At 37.2% G+C, this 10,812-nt stretch overlaps 2 protein-coding genes across 2 annotated transcripts in view; both read left to right on the top strand.

The window, feature by feature from the left end:
* LOC107689254 (solute carrier organic anion transporter family member 1C1-like) overlaps positions 1 to 4,523 on the top strand; it is a 10,523-nt gene extending 6,000 nt beyond the window's left edge. Inside the window, exons 13-15 of the mRNA XM_016487195.1 lie at positions 2,719 to 2,860; positions 3,226 to 3,277; positions 4,439 to 4,523. Of these exons, the coding sequence (XP_016342681.1) occupies positions 2,719 to 2,860; positions 3,226 to 3,277; positions 4,439 to 4,523 (279 nt within the window). The remainder of the gene's footprint in view (positions 1 to 2,718; positions 2,861 to 3,225; positions 3,278 to 4,438) is intronic.
* Positions 4,524 to 7,439: 2,916 nt separating this feature from the next.
* LOC107689240 (calcitonin gene-related peptide 2-like) lies at positions 7,440 to 10,331 on the top strand. Its single transcript, XM_016487178.1, has 4 exons — positions 7,440 to 7,500; positions 7,806 to 7,911; positions 9,640 to 9,774; positions 10,157 to 10,331. The coding sequence occupies exons 2-4, from the start codon at positions 7,832 to 7,834 to the stop codon at positions 10,329 to 10,331; spliced, it is 390 nt and encodes a 129-aa protein (XP_016342664.1). The 5' UTR covers positions 7,440 to 7,500; positions 7,806 to 7,831.
* Positions 10,332 to 10,812: the final 481 nt, after the last annotated feature.

Here is a 10,812-nt window from a genome sequence, read left to right as displayed (position 1 = left end):
GCGCGGCGAGTTGCTCGGGCCGGGGAACCCACTTCTTGAGCAAGTTGACGTGGTAGATTTGCTCCGTCCGTCGGCGGCCCGGTTGCCGCACCCGGTACGTCACCGGTCCCATCCTTTCCACTACGTTGTAGGGCCCCTGCCAGGTCGCTAGGAACTTGCACGCAGCTGTCGGGACCAGTACCCCCACTCGATCGCCCGGCTGGAACTCCCGGGCCTGGGCGGGCCGGTCGTACAGACGTTGCTGGGCGGTCACGAGATGTTCCTTAACCAGCGGCATGACCTGGTCAATTCTTTCGATTTTTGCAGTTCTCATACAATTTCTTGTAGCATTGAAACTGACACCAACATTTGTCACAAAAATTAGTTGTGTGAAACATACTGTTTTGTGCAACAGTATAAAAAAGGCAAACACACTTTACAATTGCAAGTTCTAATGAATTATATAGCTATTTACAAACAGTTCCTCACATATTGATAAAATATATTGATGTTGTTATTGATAAATTGTAGGTGTGATGATGTATGGTAAATTATGCAGTTTAGTGAGTCTGTATGAATGCAATTGAGTCTTTGAAACACCTGGTAGAAATTAGCGATATATATGATACTAAAACGTATTGATGTTTCAGTTGTAAATTGTGTAAGATTGTGTAATTCTAAGTGATCAAGGGCTCAGGGCATTCCATTTAAACCTATTGCTCAAGTTCCGGCTGAAGTGGCCACTCACACAAAACAAGCAGTGATGTACATCTGAGTCCACGAGATGAAGCAAAGTTAGTGAGGGAAGGCCATATAAAATTTGAAGTGGAACACAGCCATGAGTGCTGCATATTTAGGGCTAATTGCTTGTTAAGTAGGGCTACTTGTTGCTGTTAATTGCTGTAATGCCTGCCTCTTTAATTACCAGCCCAAAGCCTAAACGTGTGATTTGAAACTCCTCTTGAATGTGTTCTGTAAAAAGAAATGCATAGGCTACATGTTTAGAAACAACATGAGGGTGAGGAAATGTTGACAGGCTTTTCATTTTGAGATGAATTATCCCTTTATTGAGTTTCATTATAGCTGGAAGCCAATTTTGTCATGCGTATGTATAACAGCCACTCCTAACGCAACAATACAGCTCTCAGCCACTGCCACAGGTATTTAGGACAATCTAGGAATGTTATATTCAGTCCACGTGTCTATTCCTGATTGAAAATGACAGATATGATCTTGACTGACTCATCAGTGAGAGTTGTTGAGGTAATGAAGAGGATGTGTTCATCATCACAAGTACCCATTTCATTAGCAGAGAGGCCAAGGCCCTATTAGCTTTTTGGGTAACATTACACTGAGCGGACAGGCTAGGGTCAAAGTTGATAAACACTTTGGATTTAACTGTCACACAGAGGAGCACTGTGAGTGGGACCCTTACAAAACTATATAGTGTTCTGGCAAATCCCTCTTGTGAGCTATTCAACAGTACAATTCTATAAACGAATTCCCCAAGGCACATGGTGATGGAGAGAAAAAGGAAAATAAAAGTGTTGTGTTCCCCTGAAGTGAGTGAATCCGAAGTGCAAGAGAATTCAAAGTTTTCCAACCCTGCTCCTGTAGAGCTACCATGCTGCAGATTTCAGCTTCAAACAAACCCAAACCAGCTAATCAAGGTGTTCAGGGATATTTCATAATTACAGACAGGTGTTTTGGAGCAAGGTTGGAACTAAAGTCTGGAGGACGGTAGCTCTCCAGGATCAGGGTTGGAGATCCCTAATATAAGGTTACTGTAAATCAAAGGTTCTCAACTCCAACCTTGATCAATCTCACCAGCTTGTAACTTTGTAGCAATCCTGAAGACCTTGATTAGCTTGGTCAGGTGTGTTTGATTAGAGTTGGAGCTAAACTCGGCAGAAAAGTGGACCTCGAGGGCCAGAGTTGAGAACCCCTGCTGTAAATAGTCATTCAAAATGTTTCTACTTGCAATATACTATTTATGTATTGAAACAAACCATCATGACATTACAGTCATACTCATTCTTGGTTCACATTCTATCTAACAAACATTAACAGCAGACACTCAAGTTTATCTAAATGTTTAATGTGGTAATTTACCCTTACTCCTGGGGTGTCAAACTCAATTCCTGGAGGGCCGGAGCCCTGCAGAGTTTAGATTCAACCCTAATTAAACACACCTGATCCAACTAATCAAGTCCTTCAGGCTTATTTGAAAACTACATGGTATGTGTGTTGGAGCAGGGTTGGAACAAAACTCTGCAGGGTTCCGGCCCTCCAGGAATTGAGTTTGACACCCCTGCCTTACTCCATCCTTCAGTGTCACATGATACTTAAGAAATCACTCTAATATACTGATTTGCTGCTTAAGAAACAATATTTATATAAGAATCAATGCTCAAGTTCCAGATTCTTTCTTGTAAACACTCCAGCTCCTAGGGACCAATTCTCACAATTAACTACAGTAGATGTTCATTAGCATGCCTTTTATTGACATATTGGCTGTTTATTAGTACTTATAAATCACATATTCTGCATGACCATATTCTACATGCCTAATCCTACCCAATACCTAAATTTAACAACTACCTTACTATTAATAAGCAGCAAATTAGGAGTTTATTGAGGCAAAAGTCGTAGTTCATGTTTTTTTTAATAGCGAGAATTGCACCTTAAAATAAAGTGTGACCAAAAACTCAAATCTTTCTTCTGTCCTTGTGTTCCAAGATCTTTATTGGTGTATTTGCCTTCTGTTATTTCTATAAATTGCTGACAAGGAGTTACACCAAAAGCACCATAACTCAGATTGAGAGTCACTTTGAGATTCAAAGCTCTTCTGCTGGTATCATCAATGGCAGCTTTGAAATGGGTGAGTAGTAATGTGTTGAGCTCCAGTTAGAAATGAGGGCAGAGGTTCACCCATTAGATGAGCACTTATACCAGTGAGTCACACCATTGATGCTGTAATGTGACTCAATTACTGTTGATACTTTAGAAATGGCACAGAGACTGATGATTTATTATGATTTATTTTATTAGCGTTGTGTACAACTTAATAAAACATTTGTTAAATAATAATAGTTTAATTTATTTGCAGGTAATCAGTTATGTACTTTAGTTCCACAGTCCCAAAATATACCAATTGAAACACTTTTAGACCATTTTCAAGACAAAAAACGTAATAAAAAAGTAATAACTTACTCCTTAATGCATTAATTTTCCCCCCTCTGACAGGTACAAGTACTATACAGTTGCCACCCACACTGATGATGCTGATAATTTCACAGTGAGCTCCACATGGTCATCTGACACCCAGAATATTGTTCAACAGCTTGTTTCTGGTAATGCGTGGTTAAATGTGCAAAAGCATGTGGGATATTTTAATTGTACAATTCAGAAAAATACCTAACAGAGCATGATATATGATAAAAAGGGGAAATCTTGCCCACATGGGTGATCGCGTTGTTGGAAAACATTATGCGTGGCATCAGTGAAGCCAGCATCGGCCCTCTGGGAATGCCATACATAGATGATTGCATAATCATCTATGCATGCCCATCTCTGCTTTTTATGTTGATGAGAAAATGAATACTTGAAGAATGTATGAAACACAGGAACTCGCTTTGTCGAGCTTCCTCTCATAATACTCTACGTAAGTATTATACAAGTAAGGAATAATCGATGACGGCTTGTTGAATTATTGGAAAAATAATGTCTTGAGGGTGTGCATAATTTTTCTAATAAGATACGGGATTAAGATACTGTAGCTTTCTGGCAGTTAATCCTGTGGCTTCCAACAGCCACCCAATGCCTAGTCTCAGCCTCAGACGTCACACCCACGAACTGCTCGCTGAACGTCTGATGCATACGGCACACTTAGCTGGAAACACTTCAGGAGTTTCGAAGTCGTCCTCTGACTGGTTGAAGTGTACAGGATTTCCGGGAGACATGCGTGTCGCATTCTTTAACATTCCACCTGAAAACAAAGAGGCTGTGACGCCAAACCCCCACATAGAAGAAGAAAGCCATTGTGTTTACAAATGTGACGATGAGTGCTTATCAGGATCAACTAAACACTGGATTTTCAAAAGCATGTTAAATATTTCAAGTTCGCGGCATAAAATCCTTAAAATACGTCCAAGAGTTTTACACACCGGTCTGTTATTGTGGCGCCAGTGTGGCGACGTCTGCCAAATGTGTCGACCTCCTGCAGACTGTAGAAAAGGATTTCTACTTTCTTAGTTTCCACTCACCTCCTTCAGGCCATTTCTTCTTCAGTTATACCTGCGCTTACTCACATTATCAACACCTCTCTTCACACTGGTACATTTCCATCAGCATTTAAGCAGGCTCGGGTAACCCCACTTCCAGTATCCCTTCTTCCATTCATTGCAAAGACACTTGAGTGAGTTATGTTCAACTCTTACACTCTATGTTTCTTGCATAGAACAACCTCCTTGACAACAACCAATCTGGCTTCAAAAGCGGCCACTCAACTGAGACTGCTCTACTCTCAGTTACTGAAGCCCTGAGACTGGCAAGAGCAGCTACCAAATCCTCAGTACTCATCTTGCTGAATCTGTCTGCTGCCTTCCAAATCCTCAGTACTCATCTTGCTGGATCTGTCTGCTGCTTTTGACACAGTTAACCACCAGATCCTCCTGTCCACCCTCATAAAGATGGGCATCTCAGGAACCGCACTCCTGTGTTTCAAGTCTTACCTCTCAGGAAGGTCCTTCAGGGTGTCTTGGAGGGGTGAGGTTTCTAAATCACAACTTCGTGCTACTGGGGTTCCTCAAGGCTCAGTGCTTGGACCACTTCTCTTCTCCGTCTACATGTCATCATTAGGATCTGTCATTCAGAAGCATGGCTTTTCTTATTATGTTCAGCCGATTCTTACTTCTGTGGACATCTTTGCCACTTCATGGCAGCACAATCCCAGTAATTCTGCTGGGTCTGCTCCATATGAAGCCAATACTTTGGCTTTCACACCCTTTGCAAGAAGTAAGGGTCTTGCACAGTTGCTTTTGTACCCTTCTTTTGTGGATATAACCCCAGTTCTTGAGTAAGGGTGTTACGGATGCCTTACTTATAGGGGCATGGTCCTCAAGGCCAGCCTGTGGACTCTGGGGGAGCCATCCTCTCACATCGCAAATAAATGGACCTGTAGGGCTGCCACATGACCAGATGAACAACACAACAGTATACAGGGGCGTTGCTAGCGGGGGAAAAAAGGGTGACAGAGTGAACAGTGAATTCAGTGCACATGGTGTTACACCACTGGCCATTTATAAATCAGCGGGTTTTCATTAGTGGCCATTATTCATGTTATATCCTACTTTGGGCCCAGGGCAGGCTGCTCTCACTACATTCTAGGGTGTTTGAATATGGGAGCAGACGTCCTGTTGAGACAGGCTTGGGGAACAGAGACTAGCTCTTTAGACTTCATCCTCTCTTCACAAGAAAATGATACGCTCTGAAGTAGCAGCTCCCCATCAGTTAAAATCGAATGGAATTTCAGATGGGCCCCCCACTGGTCTAGTGCTTTGGGCACGTGCCCAGTAGGCCTGTGCATCAACCTGGCCCTGACTCTATAAACTCCCCTAAACCTACCCCTCACAAAAACGACTGCCATTCTTAGATAAAAAATAAAAAAAACATCACTTAGTATGATTTGTAAGCTGTTTTCTTCATGGGGACCAAAAAATGTCCCCAAAAGGACAAGGATTTTGGATATTGCTATCTTTGTGGGACATTTTGTCCCCATAACGTAGAGTATACCTGAACCAGACACACACACACACAAATACTTCTTCTGTGTATAGCATAAATAAATAAATAAATATGCCCTATATACAGTAGATACATATGTATGCCCCTAAATGCATACATTAATCTCCATTGGAGATTTTTTTTTTTCCCTGTAAGTATGCAATGGATGCTTTCTAACATGTGGTGGCAGTATATTCCAAAAATGATATTAAAGAAAAATATATTATCTTAATATGTCTAGAGTAAATGTATTTAATTAACACTTTGTATATATATATATATATATATATATATATATATATATAGATATATACAATGTTTATTTAAACCTCGTTTAAATAGTGTAACCTTTTTTTTTTTCTAAAATAAGCATCTGAAAAAATAACCTACATTTTACAGTCCTGCAGTCCTGAGCATCATGATTTTAGACAATAGTGAGTGTTATGTTTGCAACTATACTGTAGACTAACTGCAGTATTTGTACTAAGATCATAATAATCACTGGTAAATATAATACATAGCACCTCATTTTTGGTTGGAAAAATCTAAGTAACATTTATTTATTTATTTATGGAAAATTAAATTATGTAAAGTATTGATTTTAGGCTGATCATTGGTGTGTTTTGTGATGTGCCACTTCGTTTTACAGTATATTTGTATAATGTAAAAGCAAAATCAGCTGCTTTAGCTGGACTAAAAATTTTCAAAATACTACAAGTAAAAACACAAAATAAATCTACACGTTGGAAATGTCTTTAAACATATTTACAGTTGCGAATTAGCGGAAAAGTCTGGTGATTTTTATTTTTTTGTTGTTGTGATTTAAAGTCACTATAGAAAACTTGACTAATTTTCAACAACAACAAAAACAAAACATTTCATGTCATTCTAAACCCATCTTTCTTTCTTCTCTGAAACTGAATGAAGGCTTTCAAGCTTCATAAAGCTCCATCTCCAAGAGAAAATTTAAAGAATCTTAATTTCTGTGTAAATTTGTGTAAGTTTTCCACCTTTTCCATTCTGTTACGATACATAATGATTTCATGTGTGATACATTTCAGTCCCTGTGGATGTTGGTGGATTCTGGGTGAAACTTATTTTATTTTTGTTCTCATTGCGAGTCATTGCTTCTTGAATCCCTGGGAAGGGGAAAGTATTGAGCTACAAGAAAGGTAAAGCTTTGAAGAAATTCTGGCACTTTTTAGAGCATTTTGAATGGAAAAATAAATAAATAAAAAGATATACAAAGAAACAAGGCCTAACTCAAGGCCTGACCTTGACATTTATAATATTTTGAAGAAGTTGTTCCAGGTACAGCACTGATTTTTCTTCAGAAACGATAATTAAAATGAGCCAAATGTGCTCATGAATGTAGAAAGTATACCCCCCGCCCCCCACACACACACACACACATTGTAGGAAGGCTTTACTCAAAGTCATCTGAAGCATTGTGACGTAAAGGCAGTCGATAATGATGTCCACAACAAATGTCATAATGAGCGTCAGCGCCGCTTTTGACCCTCACTGTGAGTTTGAAATCTTCAAGCTAACCCCCCTCTCGATCTCTACTGGAAATGGAGGGCTATATTTGGAGGAGTGCGATGATGTCACAAGTGGTTGAGGGTAGGAGCCTATAACAGAGAGGATGGAGTGAGTGTGTGAGTGTGTTTGTGTGAAAAACAGAGACAACGCCGGCACCTTCAGGAGCTGCTGTCCACTGGTTTGAAACCGCTGGAAGTGAGTACTCTTACCTTTTCAATAAAATATCTTTGGATTATCATTAGGCTCAGCATTATTTGAAAAGAGTTTGTTTTTAGTTTTGAAAGTTTAAAAACAATAATAAAAACATTTTAATAATATTAATGATGCTAAATGTCGACAAATGTAAAATAACACTACATTTTGTCAACTGTAATATGAGTTAAAAACACCTTGAGCTTTACTGATGGGGATGTGGTGGTACAAAACTCAGAAAATGTCACTGAAATGTCCACAGAATGCTAATGCTCTTTTTTATTTTTTGTTCTTTTATTTTGCACAAGAACAAATACAAGTATTCCTGTCTGCCATGTATCATCTGAAACTGCCCTCCCAGATCCTGATCTTCCTTGTGATGCTGCAATGTGTTGCCACAGTCCCTTACAACAGGCAAGTCTTTTAACTCATTGTAAAAAGTAAAAATGTTCCTTTTGTTAGGGTGTTTTTTTTTTGTTTTGTTTTTTATCTGATTACTGATCTATTTTTTGTGCCCCTAATCTGACCCTTAAAGCTAAGATTTGTTTTTTATTTGTTTAACCTGATGTAGTTAGGTTGATTAGGACAAATTAAATAATATTTTTCATTTAGAATCAGTTAATCCAGATGGTATCATAGGTTTAGGTTACACACTTTGGGTTACCTGACATATTGTCTATTACTTTACTGCATAAAATACAAACATATTAACAAAACGTATTGTCTATTGAATTTTTTATTTTATTTTATCTTTTAAATAAGAAAGAATGATTGAATATTTAGATTTATATAAATTTAAATATTAAATATAAACTATCTGTGTGATTGTAGACTTGTCTAATGAGTACACTGAAAACAATGGTCACTTATAAATGGTAACATCTGTTTTAACTGGTTTTATTGAAGTCAAAAATAGTATTTAATATTTAATCTAAACACATTATTTTATTCCATCAAAACGAATATCTAGGTTTTAAAATGGGTAGAAATAGCTAACAATTTCTCTTTTATTTGTTTCATATGATAATGATAACATTCTACCATGCAGTCTAAGGTTAAGACAAACTTTACTAAATTTATGTTTTTCATTATTTTAAAAGGTTTTGACATCGAAGTCTTATGCCTTAAGAACATGAATGAATACTGTGCATAATTATTGCAGAGCTGTGTGCGTTTGTGTAAAAACGTCTTGCTAAAGCATAAAACAACCTTTAATAATGTTTCTTCCTTTATTATTATACAGACTTCATTTTTCTTTTTAAAGCAGATTTCTCCAATGAAAATATTTATTCATGTTTTATATTTTACATTATAATAATAGCGTTGTATAAATTCACTTATAGCATGCAAACATTTTTTTTTCAGTGTCTTTTTGTTGTCTTATTATTTATTTTTTTAAGAAAACAGTATAATATTTATTAGTTATCATTTATTAAAAATGAATTACCCCCTTATCACTATCAGCCAGAAATTAAATACTGCACATCCCAAGACAATCTGCAATCTAGATAATCTATATTCTATATAAAACATGTCTAAATAATTCCCATTCCTCCATTTGTGTTATTTTCTTTTGATGACTTCACTATTATTATTATAAAATGTAGAAATTGGTCATAAGGAAGCGTCTATGTATTGATAGGTACTATCATGTGCAGCTATAATGTGCAGCTATTTCTTGCTGTTTCAGCTTTAAATATGACTCTTGCCGGCATAATCTAATGTATTCAGATTTTTAATTTAATTTAATTTAATTTAATTAATTTTTTATTTATTTATTTTTTTTATTATTATTTTTTTATTTTTTATTTTATTTAATTAAACATTTTTTATTTTATTTTAGTTTAGTTTCGTTTAGTTTAAGCAATTAATAATGTAATGTCAATGTTACCACATCAAATAACTATTTTAGGTCACCTAACAAAGAAGTTCACATGAGGTAGCGGATTATTTAGTATCCTTGTATCAAGATGTAACAAGTGTGTTGCAAGTGTGGAGAAGTGTGTGTAAGTGATATGACCAGCGGGCGCAAATGATCCACTTGCAACACGTCTCCACTTCAGAAGATCTGTTGTCAGGGAAAGTGGCACTTTCTAAGCAACTCTGGATGAGATGGTGCTTTGTGGCCTCTTTTGTCGACAGGTACTCCCTTTCCTCTAACGAAAAGCCGGATGACTCGCAAGAGGTCGATGGATGGCTGGTCACAGATCTATCTGACAATCCATTTGTGAGTTTTACAAGGCCACGGCCTCCAAGGGGCCTCACTGCAGTGAACAGGTACTTGTGCAAAATAATGAACAATTATGATTCAGAGTTTAAGATGTTGCCATTTTGGTAGGTCGTAGTACAATTGAAGTAGATTTGCGTTTTTGAGGGGGAATAAGTTAAAGACTGAAATTGTTTTGTTATAAATTATTAAAAGAAACATCATGCTAGCAATCCACGGCAATCACAAAAAAAGTTATTAATGTGTTTACAGTTAAATGAATCTATTATTAACTATTATGGCGTCTTTGAATTAGAATTGGTTAATTTCAAATTGTACAATTCTTGCTCTTGCGATATTGCTTAATTACGACATTACAACATCTTTTTCAGGTTGTTTTAATTGATTGAGGCGCATGACTAATGCTTTATATTCTCCTGAACTTCCCCACAGTCATCACATGGAAAAGCGGAAGTGTAACACAGCCACCTGCGTGACTCAGAGATTAGCAGACTTTCTCGTCCGATCCAGCAACACCCTCGGCACCGTCTACGCGCCGACCAACGTAGGAGCCAACACTTATGGGAAGAGAGACTTGCTGCAGTCGCCCATTTATCTGCCCCTATAGTTCAAATGCAAACACAGTGGAAAATACAGTCAAATAAATATAAGATGTATAATAATGATGGGAATGATTCTGTTTGTTTATTTTTTATTATTATTTAGTATCATTCTTATTTTTTTCCCAGAGTATAAAAGAGCCAGTGCCTTTTGGTGTAAACAACTGTTTGCAGCATTTTCAGTTTCGGATCAACCTTGCATGTCAATAAGGACGTATAGTGTTTTGCAACATGTAATCATGATGGCATATGAATAAAATGTATTATAAAAATGACATGAACAGCAAAGAAGAATTGACATTTTGTTTAGATTGTTGTTGTTTTTTTTCTAATAAAAGAAAGATAAAAATCCACTTCTCTGCTCAATGTTATTATAATAAGGTCAATAAACCCATTGGAGATTTTACGTAGAAAGAATTTCAAAAGCAATGTAGCAAGAAAGGCTTCCTTTTTAAACCAAGAAGAAAATAAACAACAGCAACTGATCTA

Source organism: Sinocyclocheilus anshuiensis, unplaced genomic scaffold (assembly GCF_001515605.1).
Source record: "Sinocyclocheilus anshuiensis isolate Anshui unplaced genomic scaffold, SAMN03320099.WGS_v1.1 scaffold882, whole genome shotgun sequence".
Lineage (NCBI taxonomy): Eukaryota > Metazoa > Chordata > Actinopteri > Cypriniformes > Cyprinidae > Sinocyclocheilus > Sinocyclocheilus anshuiensis.
Note: the sequence above shows the minus strand (reverse complement) of the source record. Positions and strands in the feature narration are given on the sequence as shown.

What these genes read in the sequence shown, in the direction of transcription:
- LOC107689240 (XM_016487178.1), top strand. Translation starts at nt 7,832, where the DNA reads ATGTATCATCTGAAACTGCCCTCCCAGATCCTGATCTTCCTTGTGATG. An exon ending in GCCACAGTCCCTTACAACAG is followed by an intron (nt 7,912 to 9,639) that starts GCAAGTCTTTTA and finishes TTTTGTCGACAG; the next exon opens with GTACTCCCTTTCCTCTAACG. An exon ending in GGCCTCACTGCAGTGAACAG is followed by an intron (nt 9,775 to 10,156) that starts GTACTTGTGCAA and finishes ACTTCCCCACAG; the next exon opens with TCATCACATGGAAAAGCGGA.